Source organism: Gambusia affinis, linkage group LG02 (genome assembly GCF_019740435.1).
Source record: "Gambusia affinis linkage group LG02, SWU_Gaff_1.0, whole genome shotgun sequence".
NCBI classification, from domain to species: domain Eukaryota; kingdom Metazoa; phylum Chordata; class Actinopteri; order Cyprinodontiformes; family Poeciliidae; genus Gambusia; species Gambusia affinis.
The window spans coordinates 25,725,541-25,750,549 of record NC_057869.1 but is presented as its reverse complement, the minus strand read 5'-3'; the positions used below and the strand labels follow the sequence as shown (position 1 = coordinate 25,750,549).

Here is a 25,009-nt window from a genome sequence, read left to right as displayed (position 1 = left end):
CGTTTCACTTTGAGTTGTTCTCTTCCACTGGCAATTGATAAACTTGAAGTTAATCCAGTGATCGGACTCGCGGCTCAATTCAAGTTCAGCTGTTTTTCACTTTACAGTTGCACTTATTCCAAACATTATGCTGATGACATAATGCAGGTTTCAACGTACCTGAATTAGGTCATCAGCAGGATTCTGTAGAATTTGGGTGCATGAGGAGGTAATTCAAGAATTTGATTCAGGTGTGCTGGACTTCCAAAACAAACAAAAGTTTTGGGACATGCACTGCCTTGAGGACCAAAGATTGACACCCCTGTCCTACATATCATCACCCTATGTGACTATGTCCATCAAAATGTCCTGCGATCTGCAGGTTAACTTCACCCCCAACCCTCATTCTGTGGGCGCAAAGACAATGAAACAAAAGTCTGGTCTGAAAGGGGCTTTCAGCACCTTTCACTGTTATTGTAGCACTAAAAAAAAAACTCCCGTCCCATTGATTACTGTACATCTGGCAGCTGCTGCTTCTTAAAATACACTTAGAAAATACACTTAGGTTAGCTTTCCTTGCATTCTACCATTTTTGTATCTCTCTTGTCCCTGGAGAATAGCGCACTGATGCACAATGCTGAATGTACTGAGAAAACTGTGACAGAGCAAAGCCTGAGCTGTGACAGGGGGCGGGGGAGTATAATACAATGGGATGTATAATGAGATGTATAGTACAGTGAGATGTATTCTCAACATGACAGGCCAGCGATTAAGTGAATATATAAGAGCAAAATGAATCGATACTTCCCATATTTGCCAAAGAACCTTCTAGGGGGCCGTTATGTAGCACTAATTGTACCTATAGGGGACATTTTGTAATGCAATCAGCACTCTCATTGGAATTCACCGAAACTCTTCTGGTAGACATCCGGGATCACCCATGCTGCTCCTTATTTCACAGAGTTTTCTTTATTCCCTTTATGCCGACGTTTTCAGTATTTCTTCTCCACTCATTTGCAGCGATCTCTGGCCATGCCAAGGCTCAATACGATTCCATATTCCCTTAATATATAATTAGATTAAAGAGAAAATATGAACCCAGGGATTTCCATCCATCCTTGTTCTTACACCCTCGTCCCCAGTGAGGGTCGGGGGGATGCCGGCGCCTATCTCCAGCGAGACGTTTCGGGCGAGAGGCGGGGTTCACCCTGGACAGGTCGCCAGTCCATCACAGGGATTTCCATCCACTTCATAAAAATATAGCAGTGAGGTTTCTCTGCACCATGTTACCCGCAGGATATATTTTCACTTCAGATGATAGAATGTGTTGAATTTGGTGTTGAAGAACGTTTATCTGGCATTTAAGAAGTTTTAGCACATGATTCTGTTGGTGCAAACCTAGTTATGTGTTGGGATGGCTTGACCCGTTTGTCGTAGCGAAGTGTGTATCTTAAGTCCTGACCTTAACCCGAAAGAACGGTTTTGGAATGACTTGGACCAGAGACTGCGACTCGGGCCTTCTTGTCCAACATCACCTTGTAAATAGACTTATGTTAGAGTGGTCAACAAATTAATACACACATCACTAAACCTTGTGAAAAGCTGTCTCAGAAGAGTTGAAGGTCTTAGGGGGGGGGCAGACAATAAAACCTTAGGGATTAAGAAAGTGATGCAACTTTGTATAATATATCATTTAGCAGCAGTAGGAATAAACGCTGCTGTTCTAACTAAACTAGATCTTGTTAGCATATTTGTTTTGATGCATCTAATGTGACGCTGTGACATTTTTACCTAAAGTTAATATACTGTAAAAATCCAATACTATTAGTGAGTAATACTAATAACAGAAAACATGGTTGAGACTTCTGTGCATCAAATATTAAGTGACCACTTTAAAATGTGTCTGCATGTGCTGAACGTAATAAAACAGATTGTTTTAATTCCTAAACATCACTCACATGCTCACATGTGAACATCGATAAGGAAGAGGTTTTTATAACCAAAGTGCTTCCTGACTCTGAAAGAACTTAATTAAATGCAGGGCCTTACTTTATTAAATAAGATATGCTGCACTCTGCATAAATGCATAAATCAATAGCAAAACTGCCACAGAAATATTAGAATAATTGATCCGGGGTGATTCAGCAGCCAGGAGGTCCGGGGGCTTGCAGGATATTAGCTCGACGTAATAATCTTGGTGAAGGTCAGTGGATACTCCAGTAATGACAAATGTCCTCTCTTTGACTCCTGCTGGTCAGACTTTATTTTGGCTGGTAACAGGAAATTACTTTCCACACCTTTCATCTTGTTCCACTCTCTGTGTAAGCTGCAGCTTTACGGCAATGACCAATCAGGGTGTCATAAAAACAAGCTGTAACTGTCCCGACTTGTCATAAAAAAACATTCACTCAACTGACGTCAAACTGCTGGCTATTAAAGTAAGAATCAGAAGCTCGGCGAATACTACACAATGCCGGCACAAGTGACGTTCCAAAACGTCTGTCTGTGTGTGGCAGGTCTGAGGAAGATCTTGAGAGTTAAATGTACCACTTTTGTACTGATAAAACTGCAGTTCTGTTTTTCCTCTCGATACATCTGCACCAATTCTGCAAGCGTGGATGAACAGAAATGCTGATTTTAGGTAACAATAAAGAACTTGAATGGAGTAAGTCCTAACAGTCAGCGCAGCTCAGAGATACAAATTAATGTCATGAACAACCTGCACACTTTAATAACTGCAGACCTCATGCCACCACACCGAGCGACACAGCTTTGTTAAGCAGCAAAAATATTAAAATATATTTATACGAAAATGAAGCCAAAAGTGTGTGAGATTTGTTTCTAGCTTGGACTTTTCTTAGAATGTGTTTCCAATCTGCTGACGATGACGAGGAACCGGGACGAAGAGACGGCAGCGATGAAGGTTTATTGTTAGGAGACAAGAAAAAAAGTTGGTCAGTAATTTATTTATTTATTTTGCGTCTTTAAAACGTCATATTACTTGAAAGCGTCCTTCTATTTTGATACTGGTTACTTGCAAAGAAACACATGCTGTCATCATTGCGTTGAATCAAAAAAATTGCATCACAGTCAATAAGTTGCTTATATTAAATCTGCACCTAAATCGACCGTTTATCAAATCACCAAGAACTACATAGAGAAATGTTTAACTCCTGAAGAAAGGTTCAGGGAGCCTAAAGGGTTAATGGTTGAGCTGCAATGGCAGTAGGCAGCAGGGTGCTTTCATGGCGCCTAGAAGGGCATTTAAGAGGCAACCTCTCTCCAAGAGAAACCTCAAAAACAGACTGATATTCTGCAGGACGTAGGAGGATTGGACTGTGGTAATGGAGGTCCCAATGAACTGTCCGTCAGACGACTGGGAAAAGGGACTGTCAGGACAAGGTAAGGAAACGCAAATATGACGTTTCCTTACCTTTTTTTCTTCTCATGTAGAGAAGAAAAAAAACAAAACAAGACAGGCGATTAAGTGGCGCAGGAATCAAAACACTGACGTTTCGGTTTCATGAGAAAATAAAAACGCCCAGATCACAATCCCAATTTCTGTTGTTTTCAACAAACAAATCCCAGCAACACTGAAGAGGTTGCAAAAAAAAAAAAAAAAAAAAAAAGGCAAAACTGTTAATCAGTTGAAACGGTCAGAAAGTAGTCAAAAGATCCGATGGTGTGCTGCACTCTGGAAAAACCAAGAAAGGCGGCATTAGATGTGCCAAATGTACTAGGCCTCTAATCGTGGGCTTGTTGTAGACAGGTCAGGCTTTAAGGTGCTTTCCTCAGGGTTGAGAAAAAAAAAGGAAGTGAGAGGAACGGTTACACTTTTTCTTCAGTGGTGCCCAGAAACAGAAACGTGTCATTTTTCTTTCAGGGTTTCAAATCACAGAACCTTGGTGCAAAACCCATCTCTCTCTTTTAAAGGTAACTCATAATTATGAGTGTTTAAGCAGCAGTATACATAATTAATGGATGGTTATTGACTTTTTTGAGGGAAGAAGTTATATTATGGGATTGTTTTAAAGTAAAAACCATAACAATGAAACCATTGGTTATATTTACATGATGATCTCATGTTTACCAGGAAATCCTTGCAAATTAGCAATTTTCCAAATTTTTAAAAAATGTTTTAGAGAGAAAGTCCGACAGCCTATGCATTTCAAACCCAACCTATTTACCATTAAAAAGACCCTGACCCTGGCTTTGAGGGGACTAGGAAACGCCTAACAGATACAATTAAGCAGATTTTTCATATCAGACAGTGACCTTCTGATTTCTGAAATGATAATGTCAAGACTTCTAATATTCCATACTTTCCCAAATTAATGCAGCCTATCTTCATTACAGCAGCACTTACCAATAACCTCCAGTGTGTGTGTGTGTGAGACACTGTGTCCTTCAAAGAATTCACACAAAGTGTACAAGACGGTAATGACAACGGAGGACAAAAAAAAAAAAAAAAAAAAAAAAGCTGTCACCAGAGCAACACATACATGTGAATGTATTTGAAGAAAGAGACTGAAAAAGGACACGCACCTTCCCTCTGTTGTTCTTAGCTCTTCAGTGGCGTCATCGCTGGGGAAAGCAAGAAAAGAGAAGGAAAAAAAAAACACATTAAGACATGATTTCAAAACACCACATCAACGCATAACAAACTGTAAATATTTACATTGAAAATGAAATGGAAAGACGCAACGAAGGGCATCCGTGGTGCACACCGTGATGTGGACCTAATTCTGTTTCACAACCCTTCCCTCTCTGCTCACCAACATCGCCGTGGCTAACAGGAAGCAGAGGGCACGACGTTTTATTTAATTAGTCGCAGCAGCTGAGTGCTCATGTGGAACCAAACAGGAGAGGTAGATTGGGGTAGCGAGATGGATAGGCACACTCCCACCGGGCCTTGGCTGGGTTGTCAGAGGAGCACAGATTACATGACAGGGAGCGGGCTGGGGGAGGGCGATGGCTGCGGTGGTGGGTGTTGTTTGGCAAGAAGATGAAAATGGAGCTTGTACAGGGTGAAGGAGGGAGGAGGGGGGGGATTCATCCCAGAAAACGGATTGCCTTTAACTCCACAAATATCCAAGCCCTCCCTCAAAAGCACTCGCCGATGGTTTTGTTTAATACGCCAACAAGCTGCCATCGACTGCTTTTATTAACTGTGACAATTCTCATTATTCCAAATGATTTAGAGGCTGCTATGTATTTTTATTTTTTTCCCTCCCGTCTCGTCTCAAGCTGGTCCGTTGGCCTTTTCCTCGCGGACCAGAAGACAACCCCTGCAAGGGGCGCAGGAGTAGCTCAATGCGCGGCAGATGCCTGACGAGAGTCCAAGAGAGGAGAAGCATTTCTCCAACAACCGGCTCCATCAAACACGACGGAAACATCAAGAGACGTCATGCGTGGGGAGAATCTATTAGTATGCAATCAGCTCATGCGGTGTAGATTAAAAATCGTCTGAGGCATGTAAATATAAGTTTCTGTGCTTGTTGTTATCCAATCGATGGCGCAAGGAAGATCGGCAGTCTGGCACGCAAATAAAACATGCGCCTCTCGGTGTGGTGCTGAACCAGCCAGGATTGTGAACGGTGAGCTTATTATATGTGCAAACCGCTAAGCAGTGGTGTTCAGGGAGCTCTGTTAATTAGCACTCTTGAAGATATCCAGTGACCCACATCTAATAATGAAGGGAACACAAATGTTCTATTTACATATCTTTAGTCGGTAATGTGCGACCACTGGGAGAGCACGCTTGTTCGATGTGTAGTGTCAATGAAAAGAGAAAAGAAAGTTGAGCTGAGCTACCTGAGACGCTTTCCAAAGACTTCTCGAACTCAACTGTGGCTTTATAGCTTTAATTGGTACGTTTGCAGCCTGAACAGAGACAACAACAAAAAAAAATTATTATTTTTTCATTTTTATTTTTTTTTAGGGTTGCGTGCTGTTAAGTCATACTTTACGCTTCTCGTTTCAACGGTTTGGCCATACATTATTCAGGTGTGTTTTCAGGCGGTACTTTTGTTTCCGTCTCTCTGAAAGAATACATCAAACAGGTGAAACAAATGAGCCCAGATGTAACTTAGGCACAGCTGTTCTTCCCCTCAGTTATTATTTCTTGTTTGTTTCTTTTGTTATCTAAAAATCTACAACATTTGTCCTGATTGCCTGCCAGACCTCGGGCTTTATTTGAGCCTTTGCTGTCTGCCTTCCAGCGGTGGCCTTGGCGTTAAGGAGTCAGAAACGAGCGCCGGCCGGGACTGCTAATGCTATAAGCTGTGTGAGGCTTGATAGTCCATAACCTTCCACCTACTCGGGGCCTTGCCTCAGTTAAGAAGGGTTAATAAAACGGGTTTTACCGCTCTGCTCTCCTTTTCAGAGGGCATGTTAAATTGCTCTTTTACCGATGATTCTGCGTCTGTGAAAGAACTGGGTCACTCGCGCTCCCTTCCACGGGGAAGTGCACACAAACTGAATTCAGATTCTGATAGGAGCCTCGCTCGCAACGACTGCAGCCGTTTCCCCAACAGCGTGACACGCTCAGGTTGTTGGACGCATGTCTGGATGAAGTTGCGGGTTGGGGGAGTGTTGGAAACGAGAGGCGTTTGGCGCATGTCTTTTCATCTGCATGAAAATGAGCAATAGGAGTCTCTTTCTGGCCGCACGTCCTGAGCGCCCTTCCTACAATCAACTGTGCGGTTGTGGGATTGTGAAGCACTCTGCCTGAAAATATAGATGGGAATGTGAGCTACAGTGTTTGGTAAACATTACTTGCCTCTGCTGTAAATGCAACAAAGGGATCTCATCCCGTGGCAAATGGATGAGCACAGGTCCCTAGTTATCACTGGTTATTGTTCCAATCAGGCCGGCTTTGAAAGGGGAAAGCGCACTCTCCTTTGGACAGCTCATTAAGATAACACACAAACGTGGCTCCCCATCATCCAGGGTTTATTAAAGTGAGGCTCATTTTAGCTCCTTTGTCTCGCGCAGGAACCTCTGGCTTTGTCAGCGCAATTGAAGCCAGATGGCGAAACAAAGCTGCCTGTCCGAATCGCTTAGAGAGTGATCTCAGAAGACAGAGCCATTAGCTTGACTTCACAAGCTCACCGCCCACAGTGTCCACCTGGTTCCAGCAGGTGCGTGCGCGGCGACGAGAAGGAGCGCGGGGAAGGGTTTGGGGGTGGGGGGGTCAAGCGTGGCAACGGCGTTGCGTCCCGTCAGCGGCGTGCGGACGCCTTTAGCTGCAGCTGAACTATATTAAGTCTTACTAGTTGTGGGATGGCTGACCCTGCTCCTGGCTGCACAGATTTCCCCTCTGAAACATTCACGAGAGAGAGAGAGAGAGAGAGAGAGCAGAGAATAAAAGCCATTGTCCCCCTTCACTCACAGACTCTCCTTCACCTATCGGCTTATTAAAATCACATGGTATTAACTTTGGCGTTCACCAAAAGGCTAAATAATTCAATCAGAATTTTTAAAAAAAGAAAGAAAGTCAAATGAATAACTCTAATGACATTAATACTTGAGGGAGGACTGTTCCAAGACCGCGAGGGTTGGTCACTGAAGCTAGTAATGCAGAAGAGGCTCGCCCTGAGTGCTAATGGAAAAATTAATTCAAGACTCATAAGGTCATATTTCTGCCAAGCAAAATATCACAATCACCCTAATCATGCAAAAAGAAGCACACAAAGCAGTTTCCTGTCTCGGTCCAGCAGCGCTCCTAAGAGACCAAATGTAAATACTCAGCAAATCAGAGATTTGAAAGGAGGATTCTGTTTTCATGATGAGAGTTTAAATTAGATGTTCTTCTTCTTTTGGCTACAAGGTAAACTGCTGGCAGAGGCAAAATCCCACAAGGGAGAAAAAAGAAAAAGGGAGTCGGATTCTGGGATGGAGAGTCAAAAAGAGTGAAAGAAGACGCAATTATTGAGTTACCTTTAGTGAAGTACAGTAAACTTTTCTCCTTTCAGGGAAATTGTCAGACAGCTGGTTAAGATTTGTTTTTCATGACAATGTTGACATCAAAATTATCCACTAATCCCATATTAAAATTTTTACTGGACTTTTTTGTTACTTTGCACAGCTCTAATGAAAGAACTGGGAAAATATTTTAGAGGCTGGAAGTCATCTCCCTGAATTTTTTTATGTGTCACATTGGACATATTAAAGCTCTTTTCAAGCAAAAAAAAAACAAAACAAAAAAACAAGTAATCATATGCCAAAACTTTTGGAGGCTCACACAAAATCACTACCAGATGAAGACAAAAAAAAGAGTTCACCTTCATTTTCCTGCTGCCTTTTTATTTTCATTTGAAGAAGCTGCTGCATTTCTGTAAAATCTGCATCTGTAAGGCTACAGCTCTTCTAACCCTGGTCATAAAATTGAATTTAAAGAACAATCCAATAACGTGGGACACCTGGTGTAGAAATTGTCACAATTAGCCATACTGGGCAAATAGATCTTAAGTATAGTATTGTGAAAATATTTGTGTCAATATTGATCAGTGGCAAATTAGCAGGACGTTCAAAAAACTCAAAGAAAGCCCCATATAATGATATGAAATGAGCTTGAATTGGGTTTTCTGCTGGAAAGGTGCACTTTACAGTTATTCTCTATATAGGTAGGATTTCAGATAAATACTATACTTGTCTGAAAACGTTCAGCCTTAATCTAAAATAACTTCCAAACTAAATAACGTGACAATGGTTTGGTCAGTCAATCATATTTTCATTTTCAGTCGGTGGGTTGTTGCGCCACTGGTCCAATCAGTCCTAACTGGTGAAGTGGCGATTTTTGGAGGAGTTGCTAACAGATACTAAGAGGTGCAAACGATATCATGAGAAGGATGTCAAATTGTCATGAACTTTACTTTTTACTTTAAAGACAGCTGTCCTATTAGAAGATATGTGCTGTTAAAAAAGTTCATTGACTTGGGATTTTGTTGGTCGTTTTTCAGAAAGGATGAACTCTGTTCTCAGCCTCTGCTTTTCTCGGGAGATGCTACTGCTGGAGGAAATGTCTGGGTCAAGTAAGTTGTATGCAAGTGGAAATGTTATTTTTTTTAGGTGTTGTTTTATTCACTTAGCTTTAAAAAAAACCCACTAGAACAAAGGCGGCTATCTTAAGGCAACACGATTATGGGTTATTCTTCCAGCCATGTTTATGTGGTCAGGGGCAGCACACAGTCAGTGTTAAAATACACAACTCTTCTAGCCACTGGCTAATTTGCAGATAAATCCCTGCTTGAGCTCCTCAGCCCCTGGTTGGGCTTTCTGGTCAGTGGTTTGGCTTTTCCCCGTCTGATTTGGCTTTTCTATCGACAGATTAATCCAAAAAGACAGATGGATTCTGTTTGAACTGAGCATCAATTGTGGGTAAAACTGGTTACCTTTTACAGCAGCCTGTTTCCTTGAATCACATTGTTGAATTTTTTATTTTTTATTCCCCCCCCCAACAGCACATATTCATTTGCATTGCATTTTCTCATTTGTTCTTCGGTTCTGGAAGTACTTACCTTCATTTATTCGTTGTATTATATGCATGTCCAGTCTTAATGTTTTGGCCTTTTAGTGTTTAATCTACATCTTTTTGGAATCGTTTTGCAAGTATTTTATTGTATTTAAATGGTCACAAGACAGATCTACCTAATCGAATTAATAGTCAGCTTACCTAGCCTTAAACACTGGAAACTCATCTTTGGTTTGTGATTGGGGGTTAATTAAGTGTTTGTGTAGCATTTTCAAAAATAAAATAAACTATTTGTAATTTATTTGGGTGCAATTGTGCTGTGATTATCAGTACTGAAGTAGCCCAGCTGTGTCGTGGGGTCGTCAGTTCACCCCAGAGATTTTGCAAACTAAGTGCTTAATCAAAGGAAGTGTGAGTCTGAATAGTTTTGTGTGTCCCTGTTTCCATGGTGACCTCCGTACATCACCACACCCGTTTCCAACATGTATCTACAATACCTAATACTTCAACAAGACAATTAGCACTAGCTTTCTTATCTTACATAAGATGATGAAATGCTATTGTCACCATTTACTTAACTTTGCCAAAGTAATATTTAGTGTCTAATCATTTCTTTCATAAAGCTGTTAATTTATTTAACCAAGCAACAGATTATTGAACTGTCCATAAAGGTCTTCCTCCAACGCTTTGTGTACTGAATATTAAAGTAAAGCAGCAGTCAGAAGCTTTGCAGGAGCCATCTTTGTATGTTCAATCAGGTCAGTCAGTCATAATAAAAGACAAAAACAGCTAAAACATGTTGGAAACATTGCAGCCATCCATCCATCCATTTTCTTTACACCCTTTGTCCCTAATGGGGTCAGGAGGGTTGCTGGTTCCTCCCCAGCTAACGTCCCGGGTGAGAGGCGGGTTCACCCTGGACAGGTTGCCAGTCTGTCGCAGGGCAACACAGAGACATACAAGACACACAACCATTCAAACACACTCACACCTAGGGAGAATTTAGAGAGACCAATTAACCTGACAGTCATGTTTTTGGACTGTGGGAGGAAGCCGGAGAACCCGGAGAGAACCCACCATGCACAGGGAGAACATGCAAACTCCATGCAGAAAGACACCGGGCCGGAAATCGAACCCAGGACCTTCTTGCTGCAAGGCAACAGCTCTACCACTGTGCAGCCCGCACACTGCAGCCAGAATGACAAAATATTTGATTTGTGAACTGCATCTCAAACGTTCAAGTTATTACCATTAACTATACAGAAAAGGCAGAGTTTTATTCTCTCTGATTCTTTATTGTTCATTAACTAGTTTCTTGGAAATGTTAATTTAAATAGAATTCACATGTACAAATTGAAAGAGTCAACAGTCTGTTTTTTTTTTTCTTCTCTACTCGCATGATTTCACATATTACATGGGATGTTTTTCCGCGTCTATTAATTTGTTTTTCCAAGCTCAGCCTTTCCAGATGACAGGGCTGGAAACAGTAGATCGAATCACTTACCTTGTTGTGTTTTTATCCTCTGAATCATTTTTTCACTAAATCAACCATATAATCTGGATAATCAATCAATCGAGCTTGTTTGTAAAGTACATTTCAACATCAATCAGTTCAAAGTGCTTTACATCATAAAAACACAAACAAGAAGTGACAAAAACATCATACAGTCACCAATCTGAGAACAAATATTACATTTTGTTCCATGATCAAAAACTTCAGTAAAAATCATATATGTTGATCATTGTTCCATTAACTATGGTTCAAAAAAGTGAGTTTTTTAGTCTTGATTTAAAGGAACTCAGTGTGGACCAGAACCAGAAGATAAGTGCTTCATTGGTTCTTACGATGGAAAGAAGTCGAGCAAAGTGGCCGACAATAAATATGAATCTTAAATGCTTTTGTTTGTTTCTGTTTGCCCCATCTCACACCACGCAGAGTGTGAGTTGCGTAAATGTAGGTGCGTGAATAAGTGGACAAAAGAGAAAATAAGACTTGGCCAGGTAGGGGTGGACTGACCTGTCTTTGAGTCCTCTTCTTCCAGCTCCTTGGCCTCTTCGGCTGTGGGGAGACAGAGGTTCCATTATCAGCGGGAGCCACAGCACAAAGCCGGGCGCACCCTGGCGTCATTTCATTGCAAGTCAACAGCGAGCGGATCCTTCACAGCTCGAAGGACAAGCCGTGATAAAAAGAGCTATACGACCATGATGCTGCCACACAATGCTTCCCCATCACATCATACACACACGCTGAGTCACGTCCAGCCTCTAACCTCCTATCATGCACTTTCACAAAGACTCTAATCACATTAGACTTTAGCTGCTGGCTTTCAGAAAACCCACTGTCAACACAGTAAGGCGGGGGGAGAGGGGGTAAGCGATGGCTGTCACAGGACATGCATGTGGATACGGGCTAAAAATATCCGCCTGCGTGTGTTCGAGACATGGATCTGCATTCTCTGTAGCTTCAGAATTAACTCTTTACAGAGCAAAACTAAAGGCCAGAGCAACAAAACTTATGTGTTTCAACATCGACGCATTTTAGCGCAATTTTCCTCGAACTTCGACTGCCGAGACTGGCGTCCTCTTGGGAAATTAATCAAAGAAATCTTGTTATGGAAGCGGCAGCACACAAAGTGTTGCATTTCGAGATTCAAACAGCCTGCGCATGTATATATTTAAAGCGCCTTCCACTGTGTGCTCCGTATGAAATCGATACCTCGCAATGTTAATATTACAGGTGTATGGATTCTAATGTGGAGCTGTGCAGCTCTCTGGAAAAATATCAACAATATTGTGTTTGCAACTTCAATGCAAAAAGGAAGCAAAAAGAAAAAATAAATGCAAAAGTGCCCCCGCACGCACTGCTTCACAAACTCGGAATTGCAGTGTAAAATTACCGCAAGATGCATGAAGCCGTTTCCGCTCCACCGACCATCTTAGCAGTGTGACAGTGGCAGAAGTACCTCAGGGGAAGACGCTTCGACAGGAGAGTGACGCTCATTTAAAGGCACCTTAAGGTCAGGGTGAATATGAGGGCAGCCAGAGAGAAGTGACTGAGAGCTGCCTCCGTCGTACACGGAGTGAAACAACTTCAAACCTCAGCTGGCTGCATTTACAGCATGTGGCGGCGAGGTAGAGGGCAGCGACTGCTCGAGTGGGAAAGACGGACGAAATGCATAAACGAACAGAGAGTCAGAAGGAAGGAAAACAGCAGCTAGCCAAAGCCAGAAGAATGTAAATGTTTTGTGTCGTCCTTCGTTCTGCATATGATTTTTATTTGATTAAATATTGACACTAGTTAATAAATGCAGCTTTCTAAATCGGAGTTCAAGTTCAACACTCGGAGATACTAAATATGGTGGGAAACACACCGCGCCCTGAACACATCGTCTCAACAGTTAAACATGGCGGTGGTCTCATCATGCTGTGGGACTGCTTTTCTTCATCAGAGACACGGGAGCAGCTCAGATTTAATGGGGATATGGAATGGAGCGAATACGAGGTAATCGTAAAATAAAACTTGTTAGATGTTGAAAAGGTTTGAGATCCAAGTTCCGGTAGAATAATGCATTTCTAAACACACTATATCAATGGTTTAAACTAGTGGCCATTTAACATTGGTTTAAGTCACAAACTACTCTTTTATTTATCATGATTATAGAACTCAAGATAATGCATTTCTTCTCCTTTTGTAAAAAAAATAAATAAATGAAATCTAATATCTAAAAATAGAAGTGAAACTGCTCTTCCTTGATTTAGTCATAGAACAATACATTTTTCTTTGGTAAGTAGAACAAATTGTGCTGTGAATTTGTGGTGCTGAACATGATGTATTTGGTAAGACAAGGCAGAAATGGCTCTTAAAGGTGAAGGTTGCTGATCTGTAGTTTAAATACATCAAAATCCAGACCTGGATCAAATTGATCGTTTGGGACAAGACTTTAAAAGTCGTCTACAGATGCTCTCCTTCAAGTCTAACTGAGTTTGAACTACTTCACAGAGCAAATTAGGCAGAAATGTCACTCTCTACACATGGGAAAGCTGGAAGAGAGATACTCCCAAAGACTTTGAGCTGTAATTGCAGCAACATATGGTTCTATGAAGTACAGACACGGAGAGGCCTGTCACAATAACAAACTGCGTTAGTCGATAAATTGTTCCAGAAGACATTGCGATAAATGACAATGTTGTTGTTTTGACATCATTCCCAAGTACTATGATGGTAATGGCATATTAGTGCAAGAATATATTCTCAAATATCATTAAACTTTAAATTCTGATCAATATGAACTGGAAGGTATTTTAGATGTCCAAACAAAACAACAGAAACAACAAATACAATGAATTTATGAACTCTCTGTAAACAAAGAGGGCCAATTTAGACCAAAACACCAGGCTGAAGACTTTTATCATCCAGTTTATGATAGAAAGAGAGAGAAAAGAAACAAACAACAAAATCATGAAAATAAAAATTATTGAGCTAATTTTAATCTATCACGCAAATATTATTGATTTATTGCTTACAGTGACAGGCCTAGATATAAATTTCAGATTGTAATTTATAAATAAATCTTAACACAATAACAAAGGTGGAAAAAACATGGAAGACGTAGAAACGATGAAAAATGAGCAGGAATGCTTTTACAAGGCCTCGTACACCAATTTGAGGTTCGGTTAATTATTTCTTGCACCACAGACACACATAAATGCGCATTAGGACACAAAGCTTTATGAATCCTGCAATTGAGCAGCAGGTCTGAATAATTATATACGTTTCAAAACCAGCTCTCCGTAAACAAAGACATAATCATGTGTTTCTTTCCTAAAAAGCTTTTACTAGCCAGTGCTTTGGTTGGAAATGACACAAAAGTTATTCCAGTTGAGTCACATGCACACGCAGCTGATCAATGATCGCATTTGGCCCGAAGCAAAGCTTATTTACCAAAAGGTTAACCTCTGTGAAATATGTGTGTCCCATTGTTAAAAGCCCACAGCAGGGAGCGGGGAGGGGAGGAAACACAGCCCACGATTTGAGCTATTTTTCTCACACGGGGCGGGAGGATCTGTCCCATGTCAATTCTGCATGATCCCAAGAGAAGGTTTGATTAGATCACATGCTTGTCTGAATGTAAAAAGAGCTTAAGAGTGATGGATGACTGACTTCGGTTAGGGCCAGCGGAGGCATGCGCAGCCTCCTTTACACAGTCATTATATAAAGATGTCCAAGGAGGTAATAGAATATCTAAGAGAGCAGAGCCACGCTGGCGCTCAGACACACACTGACACTGACTCGGGGAAAAACTGCAATACCACAAGCTGCTCTGCTCTGTTATGATACCCATTCTGGTGCGCCACATTGATTATGACAGGGAAGAAAAATGACTTACCCGCTTCTCTACGTTTACTGACCTTTCCCGCCCTCCCTATCCAGTCACAGTGAAGAGAGAGTCAACTTCAATCTGGTTAGGCCAGAGAATACCATTAAAAGATGAGACAACCACAATTAGTTTGCACGTCTGCGTTTTGCTGCGCCGCCGCAGCGCTAGATGTGTGTTTTTGAGCCCATTCTTCCCTTCCATAGTCATACGCAATTCCTCCCATCAGGATTATAATAGTCTGCACGATTGTAAAGAACGTGTTCAGGTCTGTGACTGGAAAAACCCATAAGGCTCCAGATGCACGGCTGGCAGGGAACACACACAAAAAAGAAAAGATTTAACATTTCAATAAGGCAGACAGTGGGTGACCACAAAATGAATCCCGCCTTCAGTGTCCGAGCTGCAGGCGAGGGAATCAGCACCTCATCCAGTCCAGCTGAAGAAAAGGGGGCCCCACAACCCTCAGAGGGCCTCGCCAGTGGGAGGAACTGCATTATATTTCCCTCTTTCCATTTCATTTGATTTCATATGTTCCGTGCAGCTATTTACTCTTTCCTCTGAGTCTGTGTCACTTCCATATTTATTTTTAAACCTCTGGGCCCTGGTGCAGACTCTGGCTGACCTTTATTTAAATGTCTCCTGCACTCTGAGCAGAACTCATTACGGCAGAGCTGGTGGCTTTGCAGTATCTATCTCATTTCACAACTTTTTCCTTCTGCACTTGCGGGGACACTCGGCTATTCTGCGATGCTAATTACTGGGCCCGAGTAATGATGTTCCTCCCTGTCACAGATACGTGTCCCGCCATTCGAAATCCTGCTATGTGCATTAAGCAAAACTCCCTCTGGATTCTCAAAGTTCCTTGAGCGGCTAACATCTCATCACTGCTTACTGCTCCTCTTGTGCCTCCCCTCGCCCGACGCCACAACACGTGTAAGCACTGTTGACACATTACTGGAGGGCTTGAACAAATGTTGAATGGCTTCAACACACGATTCTGTTTTTTCTTTTTTAGTTATTGATTAATCTATGGATTTATCTGCTAATCGGAATTAGTGTTTTAAATCCCATTCTGCTGATTTTTTTATTTAAGCCTCTTTTTTCTTTTTACAATATTAGAAATACTTTAAAAGTTGTAAATAAACAATTCACTTTCTCTTTAAAATAAAAAATAAGGATTTTATTGCCTAAAATGCAGTAAGATAGCATTACTTTAGTGAACAATTGATCAACAATTGAGCAACTTATTTGACAGAATTTGAACCAGGTGAACATAAAACTATGTGACTTGAGGTAGAATGTATTTACAGACAAATGTTTTTCAAATGCAAAATGCATATATTTTTTTTGTACAGTTTGGACTTAATTACAGATCTGAATATGTTAAATTTTTTGAGTCTCTATACTCCAGTTAGCCAGTAATCGATTACTAAATTAATTGACGATTATTTCAGTGATGGGTTCATCATAATTAAGCCGATAAATCGTTTCCGCCGCAGAATGTTCAACTTAATCGATGGCTCTAGAAGAGTTGAAAGGGCATTTCTGTCTCCTGGCTGGGTTGCTGTCTACTGCTCACTTACTGGGACACTTTCACTCAACTAAATGACATAGACGTTTTTAATGGAACATCTTCAACATTAATCTAATAATCAACTCTAATAGTTCAAGTTGAAACTTGACTTATTGTAATTGTTCCAACTTAAGTACGACTTTAACCTAAGGCTACGTTATCACAGCATGTCTTGATGTTCAATTTTGACTTTGTGCTGAAATCTGTTTTATTTTTCTTTGTTTGTTAATTCTACCGAATGTTGTGAACATAATTGAACTTCTGTGTGAACGGTTTATGACTCCAAGGTGCAGAAGAAGAACACTAATGTCACGCTGCAGTGTAATGTTGCGGTGTTGATGGACGTCGCCATCTGTGGATAGATTTTAAAATTACTCAGCAAAAGAGCCAAAAGTGTCGTCACAAGATCATGACAAGACGAAGGAAGCTAATAAAGAGAAAGCACAACTAAAGGCAATGGTGTTTTGTGGAAAACTGACTGCAACCTCTGATGAGAAGTCTGTTTGGATCCGCAGTTTTAGATCAGGAGTTTTTTGAATGGTGTGCGATGCGCTTCACTGACACAGGCTGGTGTCCTAATTATTATTTTCAGCCATTGTTTACGTCTAAATTTACTGCAACTACCTGCTCGCACAAGATTGAGACACGTCTCCGGTCAACGTCATCAAAGTCGGATAAAATGCAAGATGGCTATTCAGACTCTAGACCACAGGTGTCAAACTCCAGTCCTCAAGGGCCGGTTTCCTGCAACTTCTAGATGAGCCTCTGCTGCAGCACACCTGAATAGAATAATTAGGTCATTAAGGCTCTGGAGAACTGATCTGCACAAGGAGGAGGAAATTAAGACATTTCATTCCAGTGTTTTGTATCTGTGGCACATCTAAAAAACTGCAGGACAGTGACTCTTGAGGACTGGAGTTTGAGACCTGTGGTCTAGACGTTTTGAAAACTATCAGATACATTTCCGACTTAGTACCACAATTCAGATTTTTTTGGGGGGTGAGGGGAGTGGTGAAATGGTGGGAATGGTGCCGTTTAGGCTGCTATGAAAAACATTTGATTTAGGTTGCATTCGCCTGCTGTGTGAACGTAGCAAGCCGGCCCCCCAGATAATGATTTCAATACTAAAGCTCAACTGTATCATCGACAGTAAACAGAAAAAAAAATATGAAGGGCTTAAACCTGCACCTGCTCTTTTTTTTCTCCTACCTTCTCTTCTGGCCTCCTCACAGCTTTCCTTGATCTTCCTTCGGCAGACGGCAGCCAGAGCGATGAGCAGGCCCAGCAGACACACGGCCAGGCCTACAGTAACCCACAGAGCCACCGGAGGGAAAGCAATGTTCTGACCTGAAGCAAAGAGGGCAGAGGGTGAGAAATAGGCAGAGAAATTACAACCTTTCTATTCAGTCTTGCAGAGCTAAAATAAGAGTGGACCTATGACAACATCCATCACCATTAGTCCGCTACTTGGCAGTTTTTCAAAGCTGAAATTGTGAGAAATGTATAAATAATCCATCCTGCAAAGCTTGCAGGGCCTTTAGGATATGACTTATGGCTTTTGGTGAACGCGTCCACATCCGTGTTGCATTCATTTTTGAGAACACCCGAGAGGCAAGAAACGACAAAAAGTACAAAGCCATGGGTACCTTTGTTTAATGTGAACAGAGAAAGAGTTTCTAATTAAGATTTCTGAGTCGTGCAACTGTGTCCAGATGGCACATAGCTCACCAGTCGCACAAGGCTGTGTTGTCCTTTCACTCAAAAAGCACTGGCAGAGCTTTCAGATGATGTTGGCACTATCATACCCCCTGCCTTCTGCTACACATTGCTCAGATGTCAGATGTAAGTTCTGATGTTGCTGCTTTAATATCCTCCCGTTTCTTAATAGCCCCATGACAGTTGTGGAAAGCACAACCTGGCCATTTTGTGAAAAAGCAAAGGTGCTTGTAATTGCATTCTCTTCCCCCAGCCCTCCAAATAGGTTGACTAAAATGTTGTCTAGTTCGTTTATGTGTAGTAGATTATTTCAAGGAGGCACCTCAAATTACTAACAAAAAAACCAAACAAATCAAAACAATGCAAAACATCTTCACACGTGTGTTTTCAACCATACAACATTAAGATAATACTCAGCAATATGGAGTTATGCTAGCATTCCTTTTGCAGACAATTAGCTGTCCAAGTTAGTTGGAGCGCCCTGGCAAACTGCAAACTGGTGAGGGGAAATAAAACCCGGTCAGCAAGACTAAAAAGATTTCAGACCCCAATTTTCAACCCCAATTTCCCAGGGGTATTCAAACCGAACAGAGGGAGAAGAAAGGCAGAAAACAGCAGAGCAACTAAATAGCTGTGGGTCGGGATGCGATGCATACAGTCTCTCTGAGTTACTCCGCTCCAGGCAGAAAGGGGGGAAAAAAGTCTAAAAAATGAATGACATTGGAGAGACATAATGATGAGGCGTTTGCCAGACCATGGAATCAGCTCTGATTTGGGACAGACTTCAATGCAACATGCATAATAATAATAATAATAATAATAATAATAATAATAATAATAATAATAATAATAATAATAATAATAATAATAAATCTCCACAGTGCATTTTGTTATAACGTAAACGTACCTGATGCGAAATAAAAGGAAAGATGCAAATACCTTTTGGGGATGGCAATATCATTTGTTCAGCCCTTTGGTCTTCTTTTCAGAAACTATTAGATGGACTGCCCTGACATTTCTGATTCCCTGCTATGAATCCTAATGACTTTGGGGAGTCGGTGGATTGCCCCTGACTTTTCTCGGAACCTATTGAGTGGAAGGCTATGAAATTCACCGTATTAATTCCTTTTAACTTTCCCTCAAATGCCAACATTGGATCAAATTTTCAACTTGTGCAACTGTGGTGGGTTTCATACATACTTGCAAAACTGCAACTGTTAGCTTTATAATGGGAGAATATAGTCGTTATTATTACTCCTTAAGAACAGGATATTCACTGTGAAAATGTATTTCATTGTTTGTAATTTGTACCCAGTTTATTAGGTATATCTGTTGCTTGATTTCTGGTGGTAAAGGGGTTAAAAATAAAAAAATAAAAATAGCAGTTATTAATATTCCATTGAAAGTCCTGTTATTCTCGTGGGATGCCACAAAAACGTGACAAAGAAGCGCTCTGATTATTTGATGAAAGCTTTTTAAGATAACAGAGAAGAGGGGAGGAGAAAAGATTCATTTGGAATCTCTCATGTTTCTTAATTTAAAAAAAAAATTGGATACAATGTTCCCAATCTATCCAGAGGCAGATGTATTTCAATGTAAAAGGAGCAAATGATAGAAATTAACTCTAAAAGAAAAAGTAAGCAGAGAGGTCGCACTCACACTTAAGTCCACATGAATTTAAAAGAAGTAAAACAAATCAACTTTTAGCAATTTGGGAACCAAAAGGAGCCAAAATCGTCTAACAGTATGTCAGACATGTCGGTCTGTCAGTATGTCTGACATACTGCTAGTCAGTATGTCTGTAAATAGGAGTATTTGCAGAGACAGAATAATGACAGCTTAAAAATTATTAGCTCACAGGTGGAAAAAACAATATATACACCACCTTATGTATTTTAAGGTCTTTCTGGCCTGTGTCAGCTGAGTCAGAGTTCCTTTAAGGTGCGTACATGATCCAATGAAGTGTTTTGTGGTGCTGCTCTTGCAAACCAGGATAAACAACCAAATGTCAGAGAGGGAAGAGAAAATCTGGAAAGTCAATCCTGTCATTTTGATGAAACTGTGCAAGACTCCCGAGGCGAGCCATGACTGATGAGGCTGTGGCTCTCTGTCCAGTGAGTGCTTCACTATGCTATATTTAAAGAATGACCATCTGAAAGCCCCACAAGCAGCGAAGCCACAAAACATGTATGAAAGAGCAATCGTCATACCCACGCTGATCATGTCACTGGAAGTCGAAAATGTAACAGATGTGTCTGCGACTTTGTGATGAGTAAAGAAGGTGCAGAGCTTCTTGTTTTCACAGTCTCTCTCATCCTCTGTTCTTCTCTCTCACACCTTCCCACCGCCCTCTCCCTCCCTCAAGGCAGACTGATAAAGACAAATGCCATAGTCCGCTATCATTGCAATGCCTAGGCCCGAAGGGCTGCAGGGTCATATTTTTCTTTCTCTCTTGTTTGATGATGTGATTTTGTTTTCTTCAGAAATAGATTTGTCTCTAATGGCTCTGTTTACCTATCCTTTTCTCCCTTCTTTTTCCTATTCCCTCTATGCCAGGAGAAGAATGGAGTCCTTTGGGCTCTAACGTGACATTATCCAGACTTCAGACTTAAGGAGCTGCTCCAAACAGATATAACTTCACTTTTTTCATTCATCGATCAGAGACACCTAATGAAAAGATTCAAACGACACGGTGATGACTGGGCAAAGTGTCGCAATTGACACATTTCTACACTTGTCTGTAGGTTTGGATGTTAATTGAAGCATTATGTATTCTGTCATAAAACTTGTGTTCAGCGACAGGACTTGTGGTTAGTTTTAGTCCAGATGTACCGTATGAACCACATGGGCAACATGCCGACGGGCAAATCGTTCCAAAGGGTCCATATGTAATGGACAACAAAAAGTATAACCAAAACTCACAATATCCACCAACTGTGTACTCATTATTTGTGGTTTTTTCATTATTCACTAAAAACCGTGACTACTTGTGGATATTTTCGGAAATATTCAAGAGAAAATGCTACTTGACATGGCATTGGCTGGCGTTTCAAGCCGATCTAAGAGCAACATCCGTTTGCTTTGGCGCTGATTACCTGAACCTAAAAATGGAGATAATGAAGACTATAGATGTTAACTTATTTCACAGCTCTAAGACTGTTTCCACTGTGAGTATAAATCCATATTAAGGTATATTTGCTGTTTGTACTGCTTTAGGTACTTATAAGCATTTTTTTTTTAGGAGGCCTCAGGTATCCACGAATTTTAGTTCTTTACAGACAGATGTGGTTCTGAACCTCTGCAGATACCAAGGATCTGCTGTATATACAGTGGAAATAAAACAGTCCCAAAAAAGTGTCCCCTATTTTTATATTTGCTAACAAAGCAGACAGGGCGAATCAAATAAAATACAGTCAATATTAGCTACGGTCCAAGACAAGCGGGCAGTAAGATCAGGCGAAGCATACGAGTACAACAACTGCAACAGATATTTGTGTGATTGAGGGGAAATTACTCTGTCACCGGGAGAGGAGAGAAAAAGCTCGAAGATGTCATAGCACCGCCTGAAAAAGAAACTGCAAATTAAAGAGAAAGAAAAACACAGAGCGGTAACTGCTTAGCTTGTGCAGCAGCGCGCTCCTGAAGGTTTTTGCTAACATCACACCGTCTACATGCCTGTCAACGGTACGTGGCTGTGTGCAAGTTCTCACTGTGTCTGTACAAAATACACAAATATGACTAAATGTTAAACCAGTAGGAGCTGCACTGATATTAATTACATTACACACCAATCAGGCATAACATTATGACTGACAGGTGAAGCGAGTGACACTGATGAAGGGTTACTTCATCGTTGTATTTATTAGTGCGTGCGATATACTAAACACCAAGTGAACATTGAGTCCTCTAAGTTGATGCGTTAATGCCTGGACGTACCGCTCCACATCCATGTCAGTGAGACATTTGGACCTCACAGTCCAGTACCCCCAGTTAGTCGCACTATCTTTACCTCTGTAGAACCACAGCTTTCCATTCAGAGATTTAGTTTTCCCTAAAGCTTTTCATTGGACAATGATGTGTTTAGGCCTGTCGCAATAAGCAATACATCAATTAATCGCATGAGAAAATAAAATTAACTCGATAATTTCCTTTTGCATGTTTTCTGATTTTTCTCTTTTCTCTATTTTTCTACCAAAAGTGGAGGATAAAAAGTCTTCAGCTTTTTTGCTTTGGTCTCAACTAGCCTTTTTTTTTTCTTTTTTTTCTTTTTTTTGAAGGGCAAATTTGTTTACAAACACTTTGAATTTTTTTTTTTCATTTCTTATCTCTGTTGTTTTGCTTATTTATTTTGGATATTTAAACTGTCTTCCAGATTCAGTGTCAAATTTTCATTCTTATTTAAAGTTTATTGATCCTTGAGAATGTGTTTTTGCCATATTATCATTAATGCCATTCCCATTATATTACTTGAAAATGGTCTCAAAACAACAATACTTGTCATTTCCCACAATAACTTCAGGGACAATTTACTGTGTGAGGCCTAGATGTGTTGGATTAACATAAACTAGGTCATTTGGGGATTTCCCACATGTCTTACACATTGACTTACAGGACCGAAGCGTTGTTATGCAGCTGGTCATAATTGTGTGTCTAATCAAAGAATATATAATGTTGTTCACCCCATCACAATATTCTGCTTAGAGTTTTATGTTCGTGTGACTAAAAGGACGAGATACAAGCCGGAGAACCTAGAGATGAAGTTCAGCTTTCCTCGGAAAACAAAAACAGAAGACTGGGCGTTTAATGCTCATGGAAGTAATCCAGATTCCTTGGATTTCGAAGGCTCTGAGGTTTTGCGGCGCACTTCAGTTTTACAAGAACTGTGTCTGAAACAGAGAGGGGGCAGCAGTTTCCAAACATACGTAATGGCGTGGCTGTGTTATTTATTTATTTATTTTTTCCTCCACTCGGCATAAAATGTGAAGCGTCGTGTCCATCCCTTGACGCTTTTTATCGAGCACTGTCAATTTTGTTTTAAAAATAGCAAAAAGATTTAATGGGTTATTATTACAAGTCAATACTTGGAGCCTCCTTTATGTGCTGTATTAACCACCTGGAGCATGTCCTTGACGATTATGTCTTATACAAGGCAGGGTAGTTTTTGTGTTCTATAGCAGCCCACAAAAGACTGAGATGGTAAAAAAAAAAAAAAGATATTTACTGGGGGGGCCAAGCATGAGAATGATAAAACGCCACTTCCTTATGGAGCCTCTAACACAGGAAACAAAGCCCGATATGAAGCTCCCTTAGTCTCTGGAAGACACTACAGGGGACAGAGGAGGGACCAGCTCAGGTATTGTTTGGGCTTCGGTGAATGTAAGAGCCAAAGTTTGCAGGCATTTTTACAAGCCTGAGTGTTTTCTCTCCAGCACTTTTGGTGGAATAAAGTGTTTCTAAGACTCCCTTGCCTGTCATCTTGGTTCGGCGATGTGAAGACGGGCGAGATCAAAGCTGTTTTCGCTCTGTCACCCCAGTTTTACCTGCCTACAAGAAACCTCGCCTCTAAAGCTGGGACCAAAGGAGAATAATGTCCCTTGACAGAAGGATGGCTTCAGGCTGAGAAAGGCCTCAGGGCTCATTGCAGACAAGCTGAAAAGATGAGGAAGGAGGAAAGAAGAGTCAATTAGGTTTTTCTTTCACTGCCAGGATGAACAACCTGATCTTAGCCTTTCTCTGTTTTAAAGTTGAGGAAAAGAAAAGGTGGATCCAAAATGGAGATAAGCTGATCAGAGAAAAGCAAGCTCTACCAGGGGCTAGTCCAGAAGTTAAACAAGGCCATTATCCCATTAAAGGGCTCATGCTTCCTGGAAGACTAGTGCTGTAAATTGGCATCAGTCAAATGGCAGTTTCTCAGATATTTCTGTGTAATAGTAACAGGAAATATGGTCACAAACATTCAGAAGGTTTAGAAAAAATAACCTTAGTGTCAACAGACATTGAATAGCTTCAGTTTTAGTCATGAACTTGTATTATCAACCTCAGAAGTGTCCGTCAAAACCCTGGAATCCTCCCCACTGAGGCGCAATGTGGAAACCTTGTGGCCACGCACACCAGCTGTTCACGTAATGTCTGGAACACCTCTCCTTGTGCGGAGAGGACAAGGAAGTGACTTGTACAGGGGAAAACTTGGCAAACTAAGATTAATGACGACAGGTTTCTGTCCTGTCAGCATCTTTGCTTCGAGCCTTCGCTCTTTTTTTGCATTTCAGTAAATAGCTTTTCAGCGAAATGCTACCTCGGTGTCTTATTGGCATGCGAAGAGGTAATGTGCTCATCTCTAGGACAACCCACCGCCCATTTACTTACACAATTTGTTTGACATTATTGCCCTTCCCTTGAAGCTTTGGGCTTGAGGCAAACAAGAGTGTGTGATGTGCCGACTTGCACATTAAAACAGAGTAATGGCTCTGCATTTATAGGAATAAAGTTCCTAACAGCCCACTTTTTTCTCAGCGGGAGAACTATAAAAGCCATCTGCTGGTGGTGGGGCAAGTGATGGAGGGTACACCAGGGAGTAAGGAGGATGAGTTAGTGATTCCATGAAGGTTGAAGGGACAGGATAAGGGGGTGAATGACCGAGTGACCCCAGCAGATGAAAACAAAAGTAGAACTGTGTTTCCGCGTGGCACTTAGCAAGGCGACTGACTGCCTGGATGCTGGAATGTGTCTCGATGAAGAAAGTCATTTTTGGTGTGACTCTAAACTTGGAGGCTGTGTCTGAGGCTCATTTAGCTGATCTTTCTCTGCAAGAAGTCTGGCTCGCACTCCAAAAGCAGTGCGCTTTTTAAGTGCAGGGTTATAGATTTAGAATGATGAGTGGATGTGGGA

At 41.1% G+C, this 25,009-nt stretch overlaps 1 protein-coding gene across 5 annotated transcripts in view; it reads right to left on the bottom strand.

Annotated features, from left to right (window-relative positions):
- Positions 1-25,009, bottom strand: part of cd276 (CD276 molecule) — a 100,943-nt gene that overhangs the window by 15,800 nt on the left and 60,134 nt on the right. For all 5 annotated transcript variants that reach the window (XM_044133999.1, XM_044133992.1, XM_044133977.1 and 2 more), the window contains 3 exons: positions 17,615-17,752; positions 11,472-11,513; positions 4,525-4,563 (listed from right to left, as the gene is read on the bottom strand). In XM_044133999.1, coding sequence (XP_043989934.1) covers positions 4,541-4,563; positions 11,472-11,513; positions 17,615-17,752 — 203 coding nt within the window. In that variant the 3' untranslated portion in view covers positions 4,525-4,540. The remainder of the gene's footprint in view (positions 1-4,524; positions 4,564-11,471; positions 11,514-17,614; positions 17,753-25,009) is intronic.